Genomic DNA, 27,476 nt, shown 5'->3' with positions numbered 1-27,476 from the left:
GGGTGGTTGCAGCAGAGGAGGAGGAGGAGAAGGAAGAGGAGGAGGAGGCCGCAGCGGTGGCAGAGGAGGAAGGAAGTATTTTTGCCATTTCATTAGGAGGCCTGAAGTGCTGAGAGGAGGCTTCAGCTGCAGGAACCCAGCGCGCTGGGGGCAGGGGGATGGGAAGAGCAACCTGATTAAGATTGGAGAGGCCTTCATGCAGGGGCCCCCAACCCCCAACCCCCAACCCCGCACAGTGCAGCCCAGACTTGTATCAACTTAAAGATACAGGAGGCAGGGGGAGGCTGCCTGATTGCCTGATTCCTAGCCTGAAGAGGCACCCTGTTCGGAGGTCTGTTGGGGCAAGGCCTGAGGCAGGTTGGGAGTGCTAACTGGATTTTTTATTTTTATATCAAGACACTGTGTTTAAAATTTTTACAAAGGACAAACTCCATGGGTTTCCGTTAGTGTTTTAAGAACTTTTCTTTAAAAAAAAAGAGAGCCAACAACAACAAAAAACACCGCCTTTTTGAAAGAGAAATGACAGACACAAAAGACTGTAAAGAAAATGGGGCGAATTTCTGTAGCATTTCCCCAAGGGCAGAGGCAAAACCCAGATCAGACCTGGGGGCCCAATAGTGATGTGGCTTCCATAGTACGTTTTTCACCAAATCTAAGGTCCCCTGGTCTGGCCAGGCCAACGCTGTTGGCCTTTGGGGAAGCAGGTCACCCTGCAGGCTCTGCAGCCCTCCACACGGACACAGAGAGAGGTGGAGATCTCTCCCCTACCGCCCTCCAGCCCCATCCATTGCTAGCCCCTTTCTCATTCCACCCCATGGTCTTGCTTGAATCTGTTTCCTTCCTGGGGATCCTGTTCCTTGGTCTAACTGTGTGAGCACTGGGGATCCTAGAGCCAGAGAGACCTTCGGGCCTGAAGCCCTCCCTTCCAGAGCCTCTTAGCACTCATGGATTGGAAAAGCATTTCTTCCAAAATTAAAAGAGAAAAATCAACAAAACAAGACCCAGAAAAAAGACCAAGTCCTGGGGAGGAAGAGCTATCCTGCTCTTTAAAGCTCCCAAGTCTGGAGTTGGTCGGTGGTGCAGTTCCAAGAGAGGCCGAAGGCGAGCACCAAGGGGGTGTCCAGCTGTTGCTTTCAGGCCCCCCAGGAGTGTCTGTGGTCAGACTCAGGGAGCTGGCTTCAGCTGCTGTTTCATGGGTCCTCGGTTTACCGAGGACTCATCTGTGTCCCCATTTAAAGGGTTTGTTCAGGTTTACTTCCGTATTTGTGTTTTTGTACATGCGGGTGCATGTCCACATCTGTCTATGTTTGTGCAGGTGGATCTGCTGTAGGGTGTGGGTGCGTGCGTATACATATATGTGTGTGTGTGTGTGTGTGTATGTGTGTCTGCGTGTGTGTGTGTGTGTGTGTGCATGTGTTCCTGGATCTGGGAGGGAGGGAGCCGGGAGATTGGCTGTGCTCTGAGTTGGAGCTATACCCGGGTAGTGGAGTGTGAGTGGGGCAGCCCGGTACTGTTGAACCCTGCGGCAAAGGTGTTATAGGGGTGCAATGTCTGCAGCCCTACCAGGGAGTTGGGGATCATAGTGATGGTGTTGGGGGTCATGAGTGGGATGTCATCCGGGGAGCGCCGCAGGGTCAGGGTGTAGTCGGGCAATGCAGTGAGGCGCAGTGTGTCATGGGGGGGACCGGCCTCACACTCGTGGTGGGTGGGGCCCAGTTGTAACGCTGCCAGCTCCTCCTCTGGAGCAGCTCCCAATTCCGGGGCCCCGGCTCCCCGCTGAGGGCTAGGCTGCCGCAGGGGCTCCTGGCGCCGTTTGTCCTTACGGTAGTAGAGGGCAGCGAAGGCCAGAACGTTAAGGAAGAGGAGGGAGGCCCCCACGGCGATGGTGACACTTAATTCAGTGGAGTAGTCACGAGGGTTCTCCACCAGTAGTGGCCCTGCATCCTGGTCCCCGTTCCAGGACCCCTGGGCGTTCTCGTTGCTGTAGGCAGGTGAGATGGCTGGCCGCTTGGTGCTCCAGGTCTTGCCATTGGGCCTGCGGGTGATGTGGGAGCTGTGGGTGGTATCCGGAGGCGGCACTTTGGTGGTGGTGGACGTATAGTGGAACATGTCATGCAGGTTGTATAGGTGGGGCACCAGATGTTTCCAAAAGGCCACCTTAGTGGCCCGGTAATGATCTCGGACCCTTGGTTTCAGCCCGATGTGAAGGTAGAGCTGGTCTCGGGGATTGTATTTGGACCAGGCCACTTCCTCAAAGCGGTTGGCCTTGGTGTGAATGAACTTGGTGTCCTGGGGGACCGGCTTGTTGGGATCCCTGAAATACCACATGGAAATCTGGGGTCACCACTCTATCTGGATGAGAAAAAGGCCCAGCATTTTTCCTCTGACAGCCAAACCTCTTTCCCAGTTCAGAACTTCCTACCATTTCCATCTTTTTCAGGGTCCCCCTGCTCTGCCCACACCTGCTTCTTCCCCAGGGCTTGAACTCCTATCTCCTCCTTCCCGGCGCTCATCCTTTAAGATTAAGGCTATAGACGCTTTTTCTTTGCACATGCTACTGAGCATTTATCAATCTTTTCAGCTGCCCAATTTTGCCAGGAGCCCCCTAATAAAGGCTCTTTCTTTTATTAAGCAAGCAGAAGTTGCTGAACCCGAAGTCTTTCTTTCTTTCTTTCTTTCCTTTCTCTTTCTTTCTTTCTTTCTTTCTTTCTTTCTTTCTTTCTTTCTTCTTTCTTTCTTTCTTTCTTTCCCTCTCTTTCCTTTTTCTTTCTCTCTCTCTTTCTTTCTTTTCTTTCTTTTTCTTTCTTTTTTATTTTTATTTTTTTTTGCAACAGAGTCTCGCTCTGTTGCCCAGGCTGGAGTGTAGTGGGGCAACCTCGGCTCACTGCAACCTCTGCCTCCTGGGTTCAAGCAATTCTCCTGCCTAGGTAGCCGGGACTACAGGTGCCCGCCACCACGCCTGGCAAATTTTTTGTATTATAGTAGAGACGGGGTTTCACCATCTTGGCCAGGCTGGTTTCGAACTCCTGAGCTCAGGCAATCCGCCTGCTTCGGCCTCCCAAAGTGCTGGGATTACAGGCATGAACCTCCGCGCCCGGCCCTGAAGGCTCTTTCTGAAGTACTGCATTCCTATTTCACATGGCCTGTGACCAGCTAACCTTGAATCCCATTGTGTGTGTGTGTGTGTGTGTGTGTGTGTGTGTATGTGTTTAAGATAAGGTCTCACTCTGTCACCCAGGCTAGAGTACAGTGGCGTGATCACAGCTCAGTGTAGCCTCAACCTCCGAGGCTCAAGCGATCCTCCCACCTCAGACTCCCAAATACCTGGGACTACAGGCATGCACTACCATGCCCAGCTAATGCTTTTTTTTTTTTAGAGACAGGGTCTTTCTATGTTGCCATGGCTGGTCTTGAACTCCTGGGCTCAAGTGATCTGCCTGCCTTTGCCTCCCAAAGTGCTGGGATTACAGCCGTGAGCCACTGGGCCTGGCTAAATCCCATAGTTCTTCCAGTAACTCTCATTCCTTCCTAGTCCCGATGCTAACTGAGTTCTGGGCCTCAACAACATTTTTGAAGGAAGGAAAAATGGCATGAAAGACTCAGGAAAGGGAGGTAGGAAGATGAGTGAAGGGGTACCAAGCAAGATTTTGGGAATATCTTAGGAAGGGATATGATGGAAGAGGTTTAGCTAGAGGAGCAGAGGGGAGGGCATGCTGGGGTCTCAAAGAGGAAAAAAACCCTATTTTCTCCTTACCCAGTCTTGGCAAAGTTGGTCCAATAGGTCATGACGACAGCACTGAGCATAACATCATTCTTGGAGAAGTTGCAGGGGAAAAGGTCAGTGGGGCCTACCATAGGAACCCCAAAAACATAGGGTACTTCATCCCCATGAGCTGCATCTGACCAAGCAGGCTTCATGAGGCTCTGGCAGTGATGATAGAAGGCGTAGAAGTAGGTAGGCGAGCCGTAGCGGGCATGCAGATCGGCTGTCACCACTGAGGGCTCCACCCACTGGTGGTCAGTGAAGAGTGCCACCAGTGTTTTACGGCGGGTCTCAGGGTTGTCACGGTCTGCCCAGTCTGTATACATGAACTTGATGGTCTCTCGCAGGGTGTCCTTACCCTCAGGATAGCCATACAGATTGTCCACAAAATTGGAGACGGAATAGTCAAAGTCAGTGCCAGAGACACCATCCTCAGGGTCCACCACCCCTTCCACAAACTTGAGACCCTCGCCCTGGTTGACACCTAGCATGATGTCATAGTTGAGGAACTCGCCCTGCTCCATGAGGATCTCAGGGTCATCAGGAATGACATCACCATCAATCACAGGGCCAAAGGCCACGTGGTAGCGGGCTGGCTGGATGTCCTGCTCTACCAGCTCCTTGGCACTCTTTTGCCGAAGACAGTCCACCATATCCACGGTGTCCAGCACATTACAGCCCACTTTGTCTGCCAGCAGGCTGGTGTACTTCACTGGTTGGTAGTTCACAGCCCAGCTGGACAGAGCAGAGCCACTTTGGATGATGGCTCTCTGGAAAAGTCCTACAGAAGACAGGTAGCACCAGGTCAGATCTGTCGTGTCATACATAGCCATAAATCCCCTCATTCCTTTGTCTCTGAGGCTGCCCCATGGTTTAAATGGGCTAGGAAGGGGCTAGGAAGGGTTTAAATGGGCTAGGAAGGGGGAACAATTCTTTTGGCAGGGGATGATGTAGGGCCAAAGCTTCCTTGACAGCTTCCTCCATCCCTTCCCTGTCCTGGTGCGATGGCTGGTAACTTAGGGGTTAAGGCAATGTCAGGAAGAATTAACCCCTTGAATCCCAGACATCAGCCCCCTTATGCCGCCTCTCTTTATCTCTCCTTGTCTTCCCCTCTTGCTTCCTGCCCAGCTGGGCCCAGCTCCGTGCCAGCGCACCACCAGGGAGCTGGCACTTGCACCACAAAGGAGTCTTTTTCATGAGAGATGAGAAATGCAGGCAGGCAAGAGCCCCACATTCTGAGGGTTTGGGGAAAGAGCCCAAGGGCAAAGGCCTTGGGGTCTGAAAGTCTCCAGGGAACCTGTGCTCCCCGTCTGTGGTCTCCACTGAGACTTTGTTTTTTTTTTGTTTTTTTTTTTTTGAGATGGAGTTTTGCTCTTATTGCCCAGGCTGGAGTGCCATGGCGGGATCTCGGCTCACTGCAACCTCTGCCTCCCAGGTTCAAGCGTTTCTCTTGCCTCAGCCTCCCGAGTAGCTGGGATTACAGGCATGCGCCACCACGCCTGGCTAATTTTGTATTTTTAGTAGAGACGGGGTTTCACCATGTTGGTCAGGCTGGTCTTGAACTTTCGACTTCAGGTGATCCGCCCGCCTCGGCCTCCCAAAGTACTGGGGTTACAGGTGTGAGCCACCGCGCCTGGCAGAGACTTCCCCTTTATCTGAAGCTACTGATACTTCAAATTCAGATTTTCCCCTAGCAGAGAGGGAGCCAGTACCCCAAACTGAAAAAGAAGATAATTTTCCCCTCTAGAAAAAAAAAAAAGGATATCATTCTCTCCCTGGCCCCAACATTCCCAAGGGAGAATTTGTCCCTCAGGCACATAATTCCATTCCTTTAAGAGAAAGCCAGTTTGCATGAGTGGAAAGAGAGGGAAAGAAATGATAGATTACTACTTAAAAGACAGCCTCATTTTCCCAAAGGTTATTTTCCATGCATCAATTACAGAAAAACAGAGAGAACAGATCTTTAAAGAAGTCAAACCTCGGCCAGGCACAGTGGCTCACGCCTGTAATCCCAACACTTTGGGAGGCCGAGGTAGGCAGATCGCTTGAGCTCAGGAGTTCGAGACCAGCCTGGGCAACATGGCGAAAACCTGTCTCTACAAAAAAAATTTATCCCCAAAATTAGCCGGGCATGGTGGCATGCACCTGTAGTCCCCACCTACTCTGGAGGCTGAGGCAGGAGGAGGATCACTTGAGCCTGGGAGGAGCAGGTTGCAGTGAGCTGTGATCACACCACTGCACTGGGGGACAGAGCCTGGGGGACAGAGCGAGATCTTGTCTCAAAAAAAAAAAAAAGTCAAACCTCCAGAGACACAGGCCCCCTATGAGACAAAGCATAGCACCACTCCAGGAAAGGCTTTCTTCTCCTGGGGGAGGAGTCCCCAGTCAGAGGAGGCACAGAACGTCTTTTCAGGCCAAGGCACCCTTGCAGCCCGTCATTTCGCCCTCCTTTGGGGAAAAAGGGAAGATTCCTGTTCCCACTATGGTCACCTAGGAACACAGTCTCTCTCTTTAGAGATGCAGATCCCACCTAAGTCTTCTCTCACCAGGGTAGTCCCTGGAGGGGCAAAGACAGAATTTCTAGGTCAACGAAGGTGGTTGTTCTCTCTCAGAGAGACAGAACTTCTTCAGAGAGATGGAAAGTCTTCCTGTGAGAATGTCCCTAACTCAGGGGGTTAGTGTTCAATTAAAAAAGAAAAAAAGCATCCTCGCTCACAGATTTCCTTACTTCAGAAAAGGGCACCTATTTCAGGAAGATCTTTTCTTCATGAGAAGCTCAGCTTTGCCTCTCAGAGATAAAATGTTCCCTGTAGTCCAGAGGTGGAGAAAACATTTCCTGCCGAGCAAAAAGGACCTATTCTGCTCTCTTGGAAGGGTCACTGGCAAAGGGACCCACCACAAGGAGAGAGGCCAAAAATGAGAATCTCCCCGGCAGCTTGCACAGTCCGGGAAGAGGTCTGGAGTCTGATAATAGACCATCGTCCTATGGAAGGAGCCCACCTCATGGGTTAGTGACTCTCATTTCAGGCGCACTTCCCCCTCTAGGACGTTTCCTCTCTTGTACAGACTTGTTCTTCAGAGAGAAAGGCAGAGAATGGGTGTTTCTTAGACCTAGAAACCAATTTCCACCCTATATCTCTACTGCGAAGTAACATGTCCTTCCCATACTGAAAGATCCTCCCCAACCCCTGTCAAACTATCGTCCTCTCGTCCTCTGAGGGGACAATTGTTCTATTCTCACTCCCCCAAATAAGATTCCCACATCAGAAGGAGAAACTTGCTTTCCCGGGACATAAATGGGATTCTCTTCCTTCCCTCTCCAGCTTTGGGAGAAGTACTTCTCCCAGAGAAATATTTGTCTTCCACTTCTTGCCAAAGGGATACCAAGCTGGTAGAAGAGAGCTGGCTGATTCCCTTGGATGCCCTGGGGCATGGATGGGGCATGCTGGGACAGCTGGCACTTGGCTAGTTCATGTTTTGCCCCACGAGTTACTCACCCTCTGAGTGATGTGACAACGTGAGGAGGCTGACGCAGGATGCACCAATGCCTGAGCCAAAGACAGTGATCCGGCGGGGGTCTCCCCCGAAGAAGGCAATATTCTCGCTCACCCAGCGGAGGGCCTGGATCTGGTCAAGGAGCCCATAGTTGCCCTTGGCAGCCTGATCTCCAGTACTCAGGAAACCTGGATTCAACAAAGGGCATGAAGACAATGAAGGCAGAGGGATGGAGGATTTGGGTGATGACGGCAGGCAGGGTCAACAAGGGAGGTGGGGATAGAGAATGAGCATGCAGCGTAGTTCTTCCCACATTATTAACTTAAACCAGTGCTCCTTTCTGCAATGTCCAGCATTGTCAACAGAGGAGGGGTCGGCTCCCTGCCTCCCACCTGTTATCCAGCTTGGAAGGAGCGGTCTGCAGACTGTTTGAAGTGGATGCCTCCAGGTGGGAGACAAACTGCTGAAACTGCAAAAGTCCAGAACTCAGCATTCCCTGCCCTGATGTACTATTGGGGACCTTACCCTAACATCTGGCAAGATAGAATGGAAACCCTGGAGTCAGACGGTCCTTGATTTGAATCCTGGCTCTATCACATCTTAGCCATGTAGCCTTGGGCACTTAATTTAAAATCTCTGGGCCATAGTGTCCTCTTCTGTAAAATGGGGATAAAATACCTCACAGGGTTGTAACAAGGATAAAATGAACATAAGCATCTATAACATGCTGGGCACATTGCAGCTCTATAGTTACTTCTCTTTCCCCTTTCTTCTCTCTCCGAAGGAAGTGTAGATGATCCCAAGAGGCAACAATCCCTAAGCTCTCCTTGCCCTTCCTGTTCAAATCAGTCCCTCTCCACTTCTTTCCGGGGCCTTGATGGCCCCCTTCCCGTCATTTTCAGGGCAGGTCCTCATTTCCCTCCCTTGGAGGCCTAAGGAATCAGAAACTCTGGGGGTGGGGCCCAGCAATCTGTGTTTTTAACAAGCTCTCCAGGTGATGCTGATACCTGCTAAAGTTGAGAAACCACTGGGTCAGACCATCTTTTTCATCTGGTGGAGAAATGGGGAAGTAGCGCAGTGCGTTACCACAGAAACAGGTCTTCCCGCCCCCCCACTGGAATTTGCTGCTGAGGAGACATGTCACCATGGAGACTACCTTCCCACCCACCTGCTGGGATTTGCTGCTGTGGAGACTTGTTGCCATGGAGACTACCTTCCTGCCCACCTGCTGGCTATCCCACAGAGATGTCCTATATTCCCCCCTACTCTGCTTCCATTTTAGACTGAGCCTGCGGCCTTATTTCGTCTCTCTTCCCTGAATTCTTGGGTCCCTTGGAAGGCTCTGTCTTCTCCTGCCCTAGGCTTTTGGAAGAAGTCTTTGGAGGTGGGTAATTGTGGAACTCCTACACATTGGAAACCCACACTTGGATCAGTGTTTTTTACTCCCCAGTTAAAAGCTCATTCACAGCACCTGGAATCAACTTTGTGAGAGGCCATGTTGGAGAAGACTCCCAGAGCTCATGGGGAGTTCTCTGGCGGTCCTTGCAGTCCATAGGCAGAGGCTGAATTCAAATAGACTCAAGCAGTCACAAGACTTCACCACTGTCTTTCTCAAGTCCTTCTGTACCTAGCTTCTGCAAAAGAGCTCATCTCATCCTCTTCAAGTGTGTTATTAATTTACCTCTGGTACAATTAAGTATGTAAAGTGCTTAGTTATTTCTCCCAGGCCCTAGTCACAAGTCCTCTTTAGCCCCAGGTTCCAGAGGAGGAAATGAGAATGAATTAGAGAAAGCCTGCATGAGGATGAATGAAGGAACCCTTGCTCTTCCAGACAAGGAAATCAGCTTTTCCTTTGCGTGGCCCATTCAGAAATTGAAGCTGCTCCTTTGAGTCTGAAAAACTTGGCCAGGCATGGTGGCTCACGCCTGTAATCCCAGCACTTTAGGAGGCTGAGGTGGGAGGATCACTTGAGGTCAGAAGTTTGAGACCAACCTGGCCAATGTAGCAAGACGCTGTCTCCTTTTATTTTTAAAACAAAACAAATTAGCCAGTTGTGGTGGTGCATGCCTGTGGTCCCAGCCACTCAGGAGGCTGGGGCTGGAGGATCACTTGAGCCTAGGTGTGAAGGCTGCAGTGAGCTGTTATTACCCCACTGCACTCCAGCCTGGGGGCCAGAATGAGACTCCATCTCTAAAAAAGCAACCAAAAAAAAAAATCCCTCAAAACCCCAACTCTGTTGACCATGATCCTACCCAGCTGCCCAAGTCTTGGGACCCTCTGGCAGAAATCACTGTCCTTCTTTTAGTCCTCCCTCCCTCCTCTCTCCTTCCCCTGTATTCTCTTTTCCTTTTCTTTCATTTAGGCAATAGTGGTCTTGGCTTCAGCCTTTGCCAAGGCATCATTTACTGAAATGTGTCAAACATGCCTGCCCTAATCAGCAGGCAAAACCTGCATTTGGATGTAGTAGAGCAGATTTCTCCAGCGTACCAATTTCCTGGGTTAGGAACAAAGGCCTGAAAGGGCTGGATGGAGGATTTATTAATTTTTAATTTTTAATTTTTTTTAGAAGGAGTTTCACTCTTGTCGCCCAGGCTGGAGTGCAATGGCATGATCTCGGCTCACTGCAACCTCCGCCTCCCAGGTCCAAGTGATTCTTCTGTCTCAGCCTTGCGAGTAGCTGGGATTACAGGTGCCTGCCACCATGCCTGGCTAATTTTTGTATTTTTAATAGAGATGGGGTTTCGTCATGTTGGCCAGGCTGGTCTTGAACTCCTGACCTCAGGTGATTGGATGGAGGATTTGACCATCACTTTCTGCTCCCTCAGATCCTATGAGCCTCTGGATAAGGGGCCCCGAAGCATGTGGATGATGCCATGTCAATGATCCCTACTCCACGAAGAGTCCTGCTTGAAATACTATCTCCAGGCCAGGCACAGTGGCTCACACCTGTAATCCCAGCACTTTGGGAGGCCAAGGCGGGCAGATCACCTGAGGTCGGGAGTTCGAGACCAGCCTGGCCAACATGGAGAAACCCCATCTCTACTAAAAATACAAAATTAGCCGGGCTTGGTGGCACATGACTGTAATCTCAGCTACTAGGGAGGCTGAGGCCGGAGAATCGCTTGAACCTGGGAGGCGGAGGTTGCAGTGAGCCGAGATAGTGCCGTTGCACTCCAGCCTGGGGCAATAAGAATGAAACTCCATCTCAAAAAAAAAGAAAGAAAGAAAGAAAAAAGAAATACTATCTCCAACAGGCTCAGGAAGATGACAGCAAACCTGACCAACCACAAGCACACAAAATCTGGCATTCTGGGAGAGGTCACTCACTGCTAGTTCCCCAGTAACTCAATCATCCACAGAAACCATGTAAGAATGAAGGCTGAAATACCAAACTCCATAAACTGTCAGAATAAATCGGAGCCAGTCTCCCTGGGCCCAAGTTTATACTGCAGTTCACGGTAAACTGCTCGTCAACAGAAGATAGGGGAATCTGGCAGACTATAACAAAACCAGATATTTGTGTCACTCAAGGCTTGATGTTTACTGGGTTTTCGGTTTGCCTGCAGGGTACCTGAGCAAGCATGTAGGATTCAATTCTGGAACCTGGAGTAAAACTTGGCAAGTGCCTGCTTCCTCAGCCTCAGGGATTTCCACATCCTATATCCTGCTGGAGTCCCTTTCTTTGTTGGCCTCAAGCCCAGTGGGGCCTTCTCAAATAATAGCTACCCCTCTGCCTTGGAGAGGATCCATGGATTAGCCTGTGACATTCTCAACATGGATGAATCACCCAAAATATCTAGAAAAGCACCTTAGAGGCCGGGCGTGATGGCTGATGCCTGTAATCCCAGCACTTTGGGAGGCCGAGGCAGGTGGACCACCTGAGGTCAGGAGTTCAAGGCCAGCCTGGCCAACATGGTGAAACCCCGTCTCTACTAAAAATACAAAAATATGCCGGGCGTGGTGGCAGGCGCCTGTAATCCCAGCTACTTGGGAGGCTGAGGCAGGAGAATTGCTTTAACCCGGGAGGCGGAGGTTGCAGTGAGCTGAGATCACGCCACTGCACTCCAGCCTGAGCGACAGAGCGAGACTCTGTCTCAAAAAGAAAAAAAAAAAAAAAGAAAGAAAGAAAAAAGATAAGCACCTTAGAGTGAACTGCCTGACGGGTTCAGTGCTCAGGAAAGCTGATGGGAAGGAGAGTGAATGAATACCTGTGACTGGGGTCCAAAACGAACCACCTATTCTGGGATGCTTTGGGCAACAAAACAACAAAGGCCCCACTACACAGGAAAATTCCCCGCCGGGCGCGGTGGCTCACACCTGTAATCCCAGCACTTTGGGAGGCTGAGGCGGGCAGATCACCCGAGGTCAGGAGTTCAAGACCAGCCTGGCCAACATGGCGAAACCCCCGTCTCTACTTAAAAAAAAAAAAAAATAGCTGGGTCTGGTGGTGCGCGCCTGTAATCCCAGATACTCCAGAGGCTGAGGCATGAGAATCGCTTGAACCCGGTGGCAGAGGTTGGCAGTGAGCTGAGATTGTGCCACTGCACTCCAGCCTGGGTGACAGAGCAAGACTGTCTCAATTAAAAAAAAAAAAAAAAAGAAAAAGAAAATTCCCAAGCATCAGGGACAAACCCATGTTCTACATCTGGTGTCAAGAGACAAAAACATCTTATATGTACCCAGGATCCAATACGGGCTTATTGATTACATTTGTGTTCCAGAACAGGAACTGAAGGGTATGCAGGAAGTGGTGAGGAACTTCTGAGCAAATCTCAGTGTAGGACTCCTTCTGAATTTTCGGTAATATTTCATCATCAACTGCTTAAGCCCAAAGAAGAATGTTCCTGCCCCCTAGATGTGCTGTTCTGGTTATCCAAATGACAGGGGGCTGTCAAGTGCGAGTTCTTAACCTGACTTTCATGGATGAACTTAAGGGGGATCTGTAAAATTGTTTTTTCTTTCTTTCTTTTCTTTTTCTTTTTCCTTTTCTTTTTTTTTTCTTTTTTTTTTTTTTTTGAGATGGAGTCTCACTCTGTTGCCCGGGCTAGAGTGCAGTGGCGCGATCTTGGCTCATTGCAACTTCTGCCTCCCAGGTTCAAGCAATTCTCCTGCCTCAGCCTCTTGAGTAGCTGGGACTACAGGCGCGTGCCACCATACCCAGCTCATTTTTGTATTTTTAGTAGAGACAGGGTTTAGTTGGCCAGGCTGGTCTTGAACTCCTGACCTCAGGTGATCCGCCCACCTCGTTCTTCCAAAGTGTTGGGATTACAGGCGTGAGCCACCACACCCGGCCCTGTAAAATTGTTAAGCGTGTGTGTGTGTGCGCACGCATGTGTGCATTGTTCCAGGGGAGAGTCCATAGCTTTCATCAGAATCTCAAAAGGGTCCAAGATCCCCCAAAAGGTTAAGAACTTCTGGTGTAGAAGCTTAAGGATTAGAGCAGCTGAAGGACTGTGAAGTAATCAGCAAATCAGGATATCATACGGAATGCTCACCAGCAACAGCCTTCTGTGCGGCCCACAGTTCCCAACTGACACTGTGGAGACTTCACATCCTACGTGAAATGCCGAGTCTCTCCCCAAATCCTAAGTCTCTCCTTCTGTCTCCTCTCTGCTTCCTTTCCCTGACTCTCTCTTGTCCTCTCCTTTTCTTCTCTTCCTTGCTTTCTCCTCTCTCTCGCCCTCTTTTCTGTGCTCTCTTTCTTCATTCCTAGCTGCTCTGAAGCACATTTTTAGTATTCTTTGTATTTTCCAATAAACCTTATAGAATAGAGCATTGTGTTTATATTTTTTTAAGCAGCTGAGTTGAATGTTTTCTGTCACTCTAAGAAAAGAAAGTAGCAAAATTACTTTTGGCTTTGAACTACCGTGTACATGTGTCTGTATATCTGTTTATGATTACATTTGCGCGTTCATTCCTCTCTAGAAACTGTGCAGCCCAGCTGGGCGCGTGGCTCATGCCTGTAATCCCAGCACTTTGGGAGGCCAAGGCAAGTGGATTACTTGAGATCAGGAGTTCCAGACCAGCCTGGCCAACATAGTGAGACCTTGTCTCTACTAAAAATACAAAAATTAGCTGGGTGTGGTGGTGCACACCTGTAATCCATAATCCCAGCTGCTTGGGAGGCTGAGGTGGGAGGATCACTTGAGCCTGGGAGGTCGAGGCTGCAATGAGCCATGATTGCACCACTGCACTCCAGCCTGGGTGACAGAGTGAGACTCTGTCTCAAAAAAAAATTAATTAATTAATTAATTAAAAAAAGAAAGTGTGCAGCCCTAGTGTGTGAGTTTCCAGCCACCTTCATGGTACCATGAGATTCAACAGGACAGAACAGCTTACAAGAGCCTCACCATGGTGTCTGAGGTGATGCAGAAAGACAGAGCGGCGGGGGCAGAACCATGACATCCCAATATCCCAAGCCTACCAGATCGTGGGGAGACCAGCGTGAATGGCCTGCATGCTCCATATTCAGTGTCCCGGACGCCACTGAAGGGGACACAGACTTTGCTTTTTTAAAGGAACATCATTTCTGCAGTTTGAACCCCAAAAAGGTGTCTTCCTATCTCACATAGTATTAATTGTAAACCAAGAGAAGATTGCCGTTCTGCGCATACAACTGCACCCAGAAGTGAAATACAGCCCCGGAGCCTCTGAGATTGGAACTGACAAAGCAATATAGTCAAGAGAAAATTAAGGGCCAGGCGCAGTGGCTCATGCCTGTAATCCCAGCACTTTGGGAGGCTGAGGCAGGCAGATCACCTAAGGTCAGGAGTTCGAGACCAGCCTGGCCAACATGGCGAAACCCTGTCTCTACTAAAAATACAAAAATTAGCCATGCATGGTGGCGGGTGCCTGTAATCCCAGCTACTCAGGAGGCTGAGGCAGGAGAATCACTTGAACCCGGGAGGCGGAGGTTGCAGTGAGCCGAGATGGTGCCATTGCACTCCAGCCTGGGCGACAGAGTGAGACTCTGCCTCAAAAACAAAATAAAAAAATAAATGAATAAATGAATAAGTGAATAAATAAATAAATAAATAAGCAAATTAAAATAAGGCCCTTGAAGTGGGAGGATGATCACTTGAGCTCAGGAGTTCAAAACTGGCCTGGGCAAGAGTGAGACCCTGTCTCAAAAATTAAATGAAAATGAAATGAAATGAAATAAAATACGGTCGTGTCCCCTAAGTAGTCATGGAATAAGCCATGCCTCACTGCTGGTTTAGCACCCATATGCCTACAGACCTGACCAAGAGCCTACACTCCCGCTGAAACTCTTCCTCCAGGAAGAAGTTGGCTTCTTCATGCCACTAAAGGGATGCGGGGCTTGGGGGAGCATGAGCAGGGCCCTGTGTGCTTAGTCACCCTCTCTGAGGCACTCGTTTACCTCAGGACCTTGGCCATAGATAGGCATGGGCGGTCACCAAGGAAGGTACAGGGTTCAAGGGCAGCCTAAATGACTGACACAAGCTTGTGCAGAGCAGAGAATGCGGGGGTGGGGAGGTGTATGGGTACATATGAGGAGGCATTTGGGCAATGGGTGCATATGCATGGGAGTGTGTGTGTGATGGGTGGGAGTGTGCAGGGGACATGCTTAGAGTACAAAGAGTGTGTACATGTGCATATACGGGGTAAGGAAGTGTGGGGGGACTTGGGGGATGCGGTTGGGCCTGGGTAGAGGTGTGTGTGCATGTATGGATACAGGTGCAGCCCCATGTACACGGATGTGTATATATTTGTGGGGTGGGGTGAGGGGAGAAGTGCATGGGTGTGTGCTGGGTGTACATATGCAGGCTGTGTATGGAAGAGTGTGCGCATGTATATGCGTGCATGCATATGTGGATGTCTGTGTGGGGGAATGTATGTGTAGGGGAATGACATAAGGGCAGTGTGTGGGATGTATGTAGATGTGGATATGGTGTGTGTGTAGTATCTGTGTATGTGTGGGGTGGGACAGTGTGGACAAACAGGTAAGAGTATATGTGTGTAGGGAAGGGGAATGTTGGTTTGTGTTTCTGAGGAGATAGTGAGGGACAGGTGTGTGTGGTAGTAGGTGGGTGTGTAAAGTGGATGTGGAAGTGGGGTGTGCAGGGGGATACGGGCATGTGTAGGTATTTGTGGGGGGTGGGTGGAAGGAATATTTATATACATTTAAGGTGTATATGTGTGGAGTTTGGGTGTGAACATGGATGTGCAGGGTGTAGGTTTTTGTGTGGGCTGTAAATATGGGGGTAAAGTGTGAGTGTGGGTGTGTATGCGTCGTGGGTATGGGTGTAGATGTGGCTACAGAGACATGGGGAGAAGTATATGAGCATGTGTGTGTGTATATGCGGAGGGTGAGAGCCATCTGCGGGGTGCAGACGTGGAGTACACAGACCGTGTGGGTATGTGGATATGTGTTCTGGAGAGACTATGTGAATGGAGTTACCTGGAGTGCTGGGAGAATGTGTCTACATGTGAGGGGCCTGGAGATGTGAATGTGGGGCTAGGTGTGTGTACTTTATGGGGGTGAGTGAGAAAGCACCGTCTTCCTGCAGGTGCATGGCGGGGTGGATGTGTAAACACATGAAGGTAAATAGGTGTGTGGCCATGGAGTGGACTGGAAGGAATATCTGTGCATGTGTGGGGTGTTTAGAGATGTGGGGCAGGTGGGTAGAGGTGAAGACAGGACAGTGGAAAATTGAAGCATCCTACAAAACTCAGCCAAGTGAAAGTCTGGAAGCAGAGACCTGGCTTGGGACCTGAGAGAAGGTGTGAAGTTTGAATTGAATTTCCGGTGGCATCTAAACCTTCCAAGAAAGGGCCTGGGGATATGGGGAAGCCCCTAGCATTTGGGTAGGGGCCAGAGGATAACACCATTTTGACTGTGGTTATTAGGACCAGCTAGAGAAGCAAGGCTATCTGTTTTTAAATTCTCCAGCATTCTTTCCTCCCCCCTTGCGAAGCCAGTCTTCCTTCCAGGCACCAGGCAGGGAACCATACCTAGCACTCCAACCCGATAGTTGAGGGTGATGACGATGACATTGCCATAACTGGCGAGGACGCTGCCGTCAATCATGTTGCCTGTCCCTTCCATGTAAGAGCCTCCGTGGATGTAGACCATGACGGGTTTAGCACCACTGTCCCGGATGTCTGCAAGGAGAAGGGGTGAGACACAGGCTGGGTGGGATGCCCTTCCTCCCCCACCCCCGCCAGCCTGGGGGGTGGGTGCGGGCAGCAAAGCTATCCCAGGTGCCAGGACACCACCGCCATCCCTGAGGGCAGGACTCATGGGGCTGCTCAATCTGGAGCTCAAGCATCAGCCCGAGACAGTGGGGCTTCAGTGATATTTTTAAAGGCTCTGGTTTCAAGTGCCTCCCAGCTGAAGGCAGCCAGGCATGTGACACAGCCAGGCCTCAGTGGGCCATGGCTGGGCCCTGGGGGTGGGGGGCAGCAGAAAGCGGAAGGGCTGGTCCTTTAGCCACATCAGGTGAGTCGCTGCCCTGGGCACCCAGGAGTCCTGGGACCTGACATGGCTTTAGAGAGCAGGAGCTGGGGAGCCCTGAAACCCCCAAGACTAGACCAGTTACATGGAAAAACGGCCACTGGCAGCAGCTGGCCCCCCAGTGCAGACAGAGACAAGAGGTGTGGGAATAAGGGGTGGCACAGGGAGAGAACAAGGAAGGATGTGGGGAAAGGGGAGTGAATGGCAGAGATAGGGTGGGGGGAACCTTGTTGACATGGTTTCTTAGCCATGTGCCCATTTCCCCATTCTCCCTGGGCAGACTTAACCAGAAGCACTGGGGATGGGGCAGAACAAACAATGACAGAGCCTGCTCCCAGTCAGCACCAAGATGAAGATGGAGCCTCCCCAGAGGCCATTCAACAAGGGACCATCAAGCGGCTGCTCCCGAGCCCAGGCGGCACGGCATCAGGGCTGGGGCAGTCAAGAGAAGGCTCCAGGCCTGATCACCTCTGCCTGTAGCCTGTCAGTCCATGAACTGGACCAATACTCTCTGCCATGCCAGCACAGCCCTACCCATCACCACTGGGCTCCCCTGAGCTGCCTGGCCCCTTTGGGGCAGAGGGGCAGGGCCGGGGCATGGAGGAGGAAGGGAATGCTCTCTGCTGCGGAGCAAACAGAACTTGTTTCTCCAAGGAGGAAGGCTGGTCCGATCATTGCCCAAGGATCTTATGCCATCTATTGATGGCTGTGGTGTCCTGGCCTCAGCCTGGCATTTTAGCTCCGTCTTTCTGGCCTTGTCTTGTACCTACTGCAGCCCTTAGCCGCGAGACCATCTCTCTCTTTTCTAGAAGTCTGGGGAGGTTCTGGTGCTGCTTTTCCAGGCCCTTTGGTTGTCACTGCCTCACTCCCCAGTTCACCATCCTGCGGGGCCCCTCTCTCAGAAGCCAGGCTCCCTGTGAGACACAGGGGTCTCTTCACTGAAACACAGGTAATCTCCTTGCCGTTCCGTTGCCTTTGTCCTCTCCCCGCCCTCAGTGGTCCTGCTTTCTCTCCACTCTCCCTGCTGCTCAGTAGGGGCAGGTGCCTCTGAACCACAGAAGATGGGGAAGAGGCGGGAGACCCAGGCAAGGAGGATGTCCTCCCCATGGCTCTGCTTGTGGTCCCCTGCTCCTGCCAGCCATGTCCATCACCCCGGAACTCCCAGTGGCCAACAGGGCCAAAGACAGATGAACAGCCCAACGGCCTTGTACAGGAACAGAAACACACCAACGGACAGACAGACAGACAGACGGGGCTTCTCCCCATCGAGAAGGGGAGGGGCTCTGTGCCATGCACCAGCCGCCGCGCCCTGCAGCCCCCAAATACCTTCATCTTCATCCCCGTCATTATCCGCTAAGTCCTCGCCCTGTTTCTTAGCGCCGGATCCTGGGGACCAGACACGGGGAGACACAACAGCACAGAACAGAGAACAAAACAGAGAGAGAATTCAAAAACAGCATGACTGCAGTGTGGCCCAGCAAGCCAGCTCCGGGCCTGGGCCCAGGACAGGCAGGAGGGATGGCAAGAACTGAGGGAATGGGTGGGCTGAGGCCCAGACCTTCATCAGGATGATGGTGTTGCAGGCCCCTGCTGTGCTGGCCTCTCTGCACCGCCCTGCCCCGCCTCCTTGTCCCCAGCAGCCCATCTCAACCAACTACCTTTCCAGTGAGGAAGGAGGTAGCAGCAAGTGGGCCAGGGCACAGAGCCAGAGACCCACTCAGGGGAAGGATTCATTCTGGGTGGAAGGGGCTGCTCGTGTGTACACAGGCAGGTCGAGCTGGAGAGCAGGGTCAGGTACCAAGGGTGAGGGGTGACATTGCCAGCAAGTGCGGAGGTTGTGGATACGAGGTACTTAGGGCAGAGACGTGTACAGGGACCCCAGGCCTGAGCTCCTGGGGCCCAGTGGGCAGGCTCAAGCTGGGCCTCAGCTGACCCTGATTCCCACAGGAGAAAATGGGAGATGAAGCTTTCCCTCTGGTCTTCCTTGTTGGAGCCCCTGCTCTGGTTAATGGCAAATGGGGTTCCTGCCCACAGGAACCAGTGTTGAGAGCAGCAAGCATTGCTCTGAGATGTAGAGAGAGCCAGAGAGGGAGAGAGGGACAGAAGAAAGGGGTAGAGGAGAAAGGGATGGTGAGAGAGAGGGAAAAAAAAATAGAAGAGAAACAAAGAGATAGGAATAATGGTCACAGCTCCAACCATGTACTGAATATTCACCATGTGCCAGACACTCTACTTCTGCCATATTGTTTGATCCTTACACCCCAGTGAGATAGGTCCTATCCTTATTACTGTTTCACTGATGGGGAAACTGAGGTTCAGAGGGGTAAAGTGACTTGCTCAAGATCACACAGCTTGGAAGTGCTAGAGGTGCGATTCACACCCAGGTCTGCTTGACTCCAAAGCCCATGGTCTTTCCACTGCATCATGCCACCTTTCTGGGGTGGGGGAAAGGGGAAGGGAGGGAAGAAATAGATGAGAAAAGCAGTGGGGCATGTAGGGGAGGGGAGAGAAGGGGAAAGGAGGGGAAGAGAAAAAAGAAGAGACTAGAGGTGAGAAGGGAGACATTTAGGATCTGGGGCTAAGCCGGCACAAATTCTCCTTCCTGTTCTAAGGAGGCTAGAAGTGCATCCTGGCGATGGCTGTGGAGGGAGAGGACCGGCTGTCTGGATGCTGGTCAGTGTGTGGAAACAGAGGGGGCTGTGCTGCCACCCCAGGCATCTATGACATCAGATACCCTCAGCCTGGAGGGAGCAAAGAGCCCTCTTTCCCAGCCGGTCTGGACTCTGATGACTAGATTTCCTTACAGCCATTCATCAAAACAGGAACTGCCCTCATCCTACAAAATGGCTTTTCAACTAGGACAAGAGCACAGCGCTAGGGGAGAAATTGCCTCTGGCTCCCTGAACTTCCGGTGGCACCTACCGTCTTAACACATTAGCTCAACACCTGCCAGTGCTGTCCTCAGAAACCTTAATGGGACATGGGCATCATCCCTCACACTGTGGACAGCCTACCAAACGGAAAGGAATTGCTCATCCCCAGACACGAATTCCTTCCAACTTGATGGGGTGGCGTGTTGGGGAGATGGGGCAGGTCTTCGCCAGGAAAACCTTCATTTCCCATCATCCCTGACTTAGAAGATACGTCCCTTGTGAACCCCTCTGAAACTGTCCCTGGGTTGCTGCATTGTCCCAGCCTCCTTCACACAGATGCCTCTGCTTCTTCAGCCTAGCACTTGCTGAGCAGCTCCTAGCTGCCATGCGTCTCACCCAGGCCAGCCTGACTGCCGACCACCATTCCCAGACCCTGCGCCGCTGAGGGATCCCAGCCAGGCCGGTCCCCAGACCTCTGCACACCACAACCCTAACGACCTCCGGGGATGGGTCTCCCTCAAGAGGCGGGATTTGTCACTCTTCCAAATGGCCACCAGGTCCTGGGTAGGGAACTAATTTGAACAGTGAAATGACCAAATGCCTTCCCTTGCACTGTCTGGAACCCACTTCCTGATTGGCCCATGGGACTTAGGGAAACCAGCTGAGTTTTTTTTTTTTTTTTTTTTTTTTTAGATGGAGTTTCACCCTTGTTGCCCAGGCTGGAGTGCAATGGCACCACCTCGGCTCACTGCAACCTCCACCTCCCGGGTTCAAGCGATTCTCCTGCCCCAGCCTCCCGAGTAGCTGGGACTACAGGTGCGTGCCACCATGCACCTGTATTTTTAGTAGGGATGGGGTTTCACCATATTGGCCAGGCTGGTCTCGAATTCCTGAACTCAAGTGATCCACCCGTCTTGGCCTCCCAAAGTGCTGCAATTATACGCATAACCTACCGCACCCGGCCAAACCAGCTGAGTTTTAATACAAGGCTAAGAGCTTCTTCAGAGCAGTGATTAGGCCTTTAGTCATTTCTAAATCTTTCCTCTACCTCACATCCCTCCACATCCCAACAACACCTAGCACATGGCCTTGCCCACAGTCAACAATCACGATCAGTAAATGTGCATGTTTGAGCCAGGGCTTCCAGTCTGCTCTCTGGCCACACTCTCAGAGCTGGACTGGACAGCCCAAGGCTCTTACTGGGCGATCATTCTTCCTAAGAAATGGTTAATGTGAATGCCATCTGTCCTGCAGGTTTTTTTCTTTTCTTTTCTTTTCTTCTTTTTTTTTTTTTTTTGAGATGGAGTCTCGCTCTGTCGCCCAGGCTGGAGTGCAGTGGCACGATCTTGGCTCACTGCAAGCTCCGCCTCCCGGGTTCATGCCATTCTCCTGCCTCAACCTCCCAAGTAGCTGGAACTACAGGCGCCCGCCACCACGCCCGGCTAATTTTTTGTATTTTTAGTAGAGACAGGGTTTTGCCATATTAGCCAGGATGGTCTCGATCTCCTGACCTCGTGATCCACCCACCTCGGCCTCCCAAAGTGCTGGGATTACAGGTGTGAGCCACCGCGCCCGGCCTCTCCTGCAGGTTTAAGAGACCTTCTTCTTGAATTCATTTACAGGCTAATGGAATGCTAAGGCCAGAACTGTACCCTACCAACCTCAGATGTGGAAACAGAGGTTCTTGAAGGATAAGACTTGCCTAAGGTCTCACTGAGTTGGCAGCAGAGCTGGGACTCAGGCCTTGTGCTTCCCAGACCTGTACTCTTTCTGCAGCACCATGATGCTTCTGAATTACACAAAAAACATCAATTGCCTATGGTGTGTGAGGTCCTGGGTGGGTTTGGGGCTGTGGTGAAATACTATCCCTAGAGCAGCGGGTCTCACTCCATGCTCGGGTGTGCATTAGAAGCGCTCAGGGCTCATGTTCAACATATAGATTCCCAGGCTCTGCCCACAGAAATTCTTATTCAGTAAGGAGCACCCCATCCCAGGAATCCTGACAACCCCATTCTGAGAAACTCTGCCCTAGGACATCAAAGGAAAACAAACTCCCAGCTTGCCAGAGGGTTGTAGGGATCAAGCTGTGATTTTTCCACCTGTTCCTTAGGCTGTTACTGTTCCAATTCTCCCCAGCCCAGCCACATCTCACCATTTTTTTGAATTGGGGAGATGGGAATGAGCAGATGGGAGTCGCTTCTGTGTGCTACAGTGGAAAGAACACGCCCTGAGGGTCAAGAGACCCAGGTTTTGGTCCCAGCTCTGCCACAGACCAGCGACGGGGGCCTTGAGCAGCAGCAAGTCACTCCCCTGGGCCTGTTTCCTCATCTGTAAAATTGGGATACTGATTCCTGCCTTAGACGCTTCCAGAGATACAGGGAGGATTCTCTAAGGTAAATGCCAAGGCACTTTACAGGAAACATAAAGTGATATTCCAACAGGAAGAATTATTATACAGGGGGAGAAACTCCTCTCAGCATAAGGGTAAATTTAAAATTTAGGATCTTTTGCCTTCTTTAAAGTCCATAGTTCCCAGAGATCCCCAAGTTCTGCCACCAGAGCAGCCTGGGTCTATCAGCTACACTCTGGCCAGAGGTAGTGGGGTGGGAGGCAGAGGTGTGTATGGCAGGAGTTACTAAACCTGTGTACACGTTTGGTCTAAGCTTCAGGGTGGGAAAATTGAGTTTAGACCTTCAATCCAGGAGAAAGAACACAGAAGGGATGGTCTTCTGGCTCCACCCACTAGGAAAAGGGTGGAGCCTCTGCCACCATCTTGGCTTCCTAGAGTTTCTCCTGAGGTGTCACCGAGAGAGCCACTGGCTCTGCCTTTGGCACACACTTTAGGGTGGAATTTGGGGCTGGGAAGATTGGAAGAAATAGGGTTGCTGCTTCTGCTCTGAGCCTGCCTTAGGCCACCAAATCCTCCCTGCAAGGCAGCCAGGGCCCTCGGATGAGGTGGCGCTTATGCCTGCTCACTGCCCCCTGAGCCTGGGCTACTTGGAGGAAGGCTGGGTCCTGGGGGCAAGGGCAGGTGGGCAGGCAGCCCTCCCTCTCTCTCTCTCTCCCTCCCCGCCGGCTCGCTACCTACCTCCTTTCCTACAAATTTTCTTGTTGGGCTTTCGGGCGCATTCCTTGGAAATCCGCTTTACTGTAAAATGAATAAAAAACTAAAAAATAACAGGAGGCCTCTGCCCAGGGGCATGCACCCCCCACCCCCCAGGCCCCAAGAGCTGAGCTGCTCTGCAGGCGGCACATGGCAGAGAGCCTGTCCCACCATCTCCTTGTTTCTATCACTTACCTTAGTGTGACCCCCGCGGGAGGAGGCATCAGCTAGTAAAAGAGGAGGCACCTAAGCATCACCCACCAGGCTTGCCCCCCCGCCCCCCACACACCCAGTGCCCTTGGCCACACACACCTACCACCTTTCGAAGCAGGTGGAATGGCAACAGGGGGGCCTGGTGGAGCCAGCATCCTCCCGCGGGCAGCTGCCAGCCGTGACCCATACTCCCCCAGGGGACCCCCATCCAGCACTGGACCTAGACCCGTCAGAGCTCTCAGGCCGGGCCAGGCCCCTCCTGGCAACAGTGTCACTCACACATGGGAGCTCGGACAATGCTGGGAGAGGGAAGAACAGGGAGGGGGGTGGGAGGCCAAGCAGAGTGATGGTTAGAAGCATTTTCACAGACAGACAGACGCATGCTGCAGGGCACACAACCACATGCAAGCCACAAACACAGCAGGGCAGGCAGGAGGCAGGGAGGGCACAGTGCCTGGCCGCAGCACTCACCATCCTCCGTCGGCACATAGACGTTCAGGTAGAGACAGTCTTCGTTGGGTTCCTGGATGTAAGTAGCGACGATATCCAAGTTGGCAGTGAACCAGACTGGCAGCATGACTTCGGGCACAGCTGTGTGGATGTTCTGGGGGCACACTGGGGGAAAGTGTGTGGCGTTCCGGATGCCCGACCAGGATGGGGGTGGTTCAGGGGGCAGGAAACGTTTCTCGCCGATCGGGGGAGCTGCGTAGGGCACCCCCAGGTATTGGTCCACAGGCCCCAGGATCTCACTGGGCAGTGGTACTCGGGCACCCCTTAGCTTCCCAAAGTGAGTGTTGACTGTGGGTGCTGGGGCCTGGGTACTGGCCCTCAGCGCCAAACTGAGGAACCACAGGGTGAGGCACAGGCTCCTGCCAACCGTGGGATTGGGGCTCAGGGACAGCGAGGGCGGGCCAAGCCGCAGCCACATGTTCCGGGCAGGGGGACTGGCAGGAGAGGCAGACTCCAGGGTCACAGCATCAGCCCAACAGGCAGCCCCTTCATGGCCACACTGACTTGAACCTCAAAACTGAGCTCTCGAGGGACACCTACAGGTGCCCAGCAACGTAGAGAGCAGGTCGTCCAAGCACCACAGCTTCAGAAAGGGGACTCCCTCAGGGCCAGACAGGCCTGTGGAAAGAGGGAAGTATGCGTCATCCAAGATGGTCTGGGAGGGCAACAGAGTTGGTCTTTGGGGGCCCCGCTGGGCTTGGGCTATTCTCTTATAGGTAGGAGAGGTTTCACATGCCCAGGGGCCCAGGGACTCACAGATGATCCACTGCCAATCGGAACTATTCTATGTGCCTGGCCATGGCTGGAAAATCCAAGGGGTTTGACAGTGACAGTTGTTGCCACTGCAAGTTCCCGGTGCCCAACTTCAACTCCACAGCCAAAGGGGTTCATCAGGGTCGGCTGGAGCCAGAATAGCATGTGACAGCCAGGGGGTGGGGAGAAACGAAGACGGAGCTCAGGTCCCCGGGCATGCTGCTTGAACAGAGCTGTGTAGCCCTTGGGACCCGGTAAGCCCACACAGGGACCTCCACTTCAGGACAGGGTGGGATTGTCAACCTCACTCTGGGACACTAAGATACAAGAACAGAAAGCAGCAAATCGGCAGAGTCCCACAGAAAGACTCTCTCACCCTCAGGCAGGGCAAAGGGCAGGACAGCCATTCACCGGAGTCCTCCTCGGACCCTCCTGCGCCCCTCCTGTACATTTCTCCTCAGCCCTCACTGCTCCCAAATCCTTAAGCCTTGGTCCTTTCAGCTGGCTCTCTCTTAATTCACACCGAATTCCAGAAGTGAGGCAGAAAGAGTTCTGCCTAGCACCCTAGGCATTGTGGATGCTCTTCCGGTGTATTATAAAATAAACAACGGAGCATGGGGAACACATATTCAGAGACTCATAGAAATAAACTCACAAAGACTCAAAGAGGGAATGAGAGAGACCAAGCCAGGATCACAGACACTGCGATATTCACTCACAGAGACATACATTCCAAACCCACAGAGATCCCCTCATATAGTCCCACATTCTGAGACAGATCACCTCACACAGCCAGAGTCTCACAGAGTGATACATTCAGAGACACACACAGAGACTTACTGAAATATAATCACACATACCCGCATAGGTAAATATCCAGACACATGCAGCATAATGGTGACACATAGGTGGAGACAGAAACAGAAATAGCAACACACTCAGACACATAGGCCTTCTGACACAGTTACAGTCAACACATAGACACAGGCACACACAGATACTCCCGCATGCTCTCGCACACACACGCACACTCACGCCACATGCACATTTAGTTTTCCTCCATTTCTCCCGCCTTCCCAGATTGCAGGCCTGCTCCTTTAAGAACTGGCTGAAGGGGTGGGGGAGGGAGATTGGGAACGCCCGGCAATCAGCCACCACGAGATGGGAATGAGAATGTGTGTGTGTGTGTCTGTGTGTGTGTGTGTGTGTGTGTGTGTGAGAGAGAGAGAGAGAGAAAGAGAGAGAGAGAGAGAAGAAAAAGGAAGAGGAGGGAGGGCGGGTAAAGTGGCTAAAGGGGTGGGGGCTCAGAGGAAATGAGGAAATGGGGAGCAAAGTATGGGGGGTAAGATCCCAGACACTGCCCAGAATGCACCCGGGTGGGGGGAGGAGGGGAAGGGGAAGGAAGGGGTAGGAGTAGGGAGGTGGGGCAGGAGGGAGTGGGTGGGTGTGTGTATTGGGGGGGGCATAGTCCGCAGCTGAGTTCACACAATCCCCCCATTCACCGTCTCCATGGCAACTCCAGGGCACAGACCGCTCATTCACACAGCTTCCCCACCAGCAACCCCCCCACATTAACCCCCTCGGTGCTGCCCCCACCCCACAAATTCCATTAACCCTTTCGGGATGCCCCCCTCTCCAGTAACCCTTCGGCGCCAAATGCCAAATTCTCCTTTGAGTCAATTCCCTGCAGCCCCTCCCCCGTGAACACCTAGACAATCGGACCGACCCCCAAACGCCCTCTGTACCCTAGGACCCACTGTGAATCCGCAAGGCCAAGATCTCCATCCTGGTCCAACTTGCAATTTGGGAGAAGACAAGAGGAGGCAGCAATGCCGGGGATGAGAATGGCATCTGGGGGTACTTTTGGGGCTGCAGCGGTGCTGGGCGCGGGGCATTGTGCAGGAATGGACCAATATTGAGAACTGCAGTACTGGGGGCTACGAGGGCTTGGAATGGATTGGGGGATGGAGTTGCACTGGAATGGGGGAGGATAGGATAAAGGCCTCCATTGGGTGGGGGGGCTGCAGAGAGTGGGGGAGGGAGCCTGGCTATGAGATGCTATGATGGAAGGGGGATGGGGCTGCACTGCAGGGGAGGGGGGACTGGCAATGTGCAATCCCGGGATGGGGCTGGGGGCCCTCAGTAGGGGTATTTTGATGAGCATGCGGGATGGGCTGTGGAAATAGAGGGACCATGGGCGGGAGGATGATAGGGATGCGGGATTTAGGGAGGAGGTAGAGGAGAGAACAGAAGCGGGGGAGGATCGGGGGTCAGGGGTGCCGATGGAGAACATGGGGTTGAGAGGGATGGGGGCCACTGGCTGGGGAGTGGAGGAGCCTGGGATTGCGAGGGGTTAGGATGGGGGCAAGGTATGGGCAGCTAGAGGATGAGAGACCGGGGCAGGCGGCCTCACCTGTTCCCCGGGCTGCTGCAAGCGACTGAACCGGGCCACGGACCACCCATATCGCCTCCAGGCCAAGGGCTCCGCACCCGAATCCCCGAGATCAGCTCTCCGGCAGCCTGGCTGCTGTGCCCGCGCACCGAGGGGGCGCGCTGCGCGTGCCCGGACACGGGGGGGCGCGGTCCCTGCCATTAACTCCTTTTGTGCCAGAGATGGCTCAAGTCCTGGGGCATGGCCCAATTCCCCCCATGCTCAGGCACGTTCCGCTCCCTCTCTCTCACGCGCGCGCACACACACACACCTCAGATTGCAAGCTATCAGACAGGTGATCTTCCAGGGCAGCTAGCTCAAACTTTACCTGCAAAGCTTGAGACCTTGTCCCAAAGGGAGAAACTGAGGCACTGCCTGCAGGAACCCTCAGTCATACTACACAAAAACACACCTCCACCTCAATCAGCATCCCTTATTTCTCAGCGCCAGCACTACCCAAGCAGCAACCAGTGGGGCCACTCTGCTCTCATCCTGTCACTCTCCCAAAGGTCAATGCTGTTCCTTTCTGGGGCTTCTGCTGGGGCATGTCAGACTGTCAGCATGCCAGTTGTCTATTTCAGTCTCTCCCCTCCAGGTTCAGTGTCTTTGTGTCTGGTGTTTTTGTTATGTGGCGCACCTGCCATTTGTTTAGCAACCCCCAAGCCCCTCTGAATGTCCCTCATCCCAGCCAAGCCTGTACTCTTGTGGCTCCTCAGAATGTTTATGTCAGGATAGAATAAGTGAGAAGAAAGCTTCAGTCATGTTTGCCTTTACACTGTCGGGGAGTTCCATTCCTTGTGCACGTAACTCTTAAACTTGGTAAGTCCCATATAAGCAAGGGCTTCGTGGGCCTCAAA

The 27,476-nt window shown here is 52.3% G+C and overlaps 1 protein-coding gene across 6 annotated transcripts; it reads right to left on the bottom strand.

The window, feature by feature from the left end:
- Positions 1-358: 358 nt before the first annotated feature.
- Positions 359-26,801, bottom strand: NLGN3 (neuroligin 3). Of its 6 annotated transcripts, none has more exons than XM_009234959.4 (8): positions 26,602-26,801; positions 23,397-24,053; positions 22,698-22,757; positions 18,063-18,122; positions 16,235-16,384; positions 7,261-7,446; positions 3,755-4,544; positions 359-2,314 (listed from the first exon to the last, which is right to left on the bottom strand). In XM_009234959.4, exons 2-8 carry the CDS (start codon positions 23,851-23,853, stop codon positions 1,471-1,473), a joined length of 2,547 nt encoding a protein of 848 aa, XP_009233234.1. In that variant the 5' UTR covers positions 23,854-24,053; positions 26,602-26,801; the 3' UTR covers positions 359-1,470.
- Between the last annotated feature and the right edge of the window lie 675 nt (positions 26,802-27,476).

The sequence above is a fragment of the Pongo abelii genome, chromosome X (assembly GCF_028885655.2).
Source record: "Pongo abelii isolate AG06213 chromosome X, NHGRI_mPonAbe1-v2.0_pri, whole genome shotgun sequence".
Lineage (NCBI taxonomy): Eukaryota > Metazoa > Chordata > Mammalia > Primates > Hominidae > Pongo > Pongo abelii.
This window is presented reverse-complemented; position numbering and strand designations above follow the sequence as displayed.

Coding starts and splice junctions, on each gene's coding strand:
- NLGN3 (XM_009234959.4), bottom strand. CDS start 23,853: ATGTGGCTGCGGCTTGGCCCGCCCTCGCTGTCCCTGAGCCCCAATCCC. Junction 4,545..7,260: donor GTTGTCACATCACTCAGAGG/GTGAGTAACTCG, acceptor TGTCTTCTGTAG/GACTTTTCCAGAGAGCCATC. Junction 2,315..3,754: donor ACCAACTTTGCCAAGACTGG/GTAAGGAGAAAA, acceptor GTGGTATTTCAG/GGATCCCAACAAGCCGGTCC.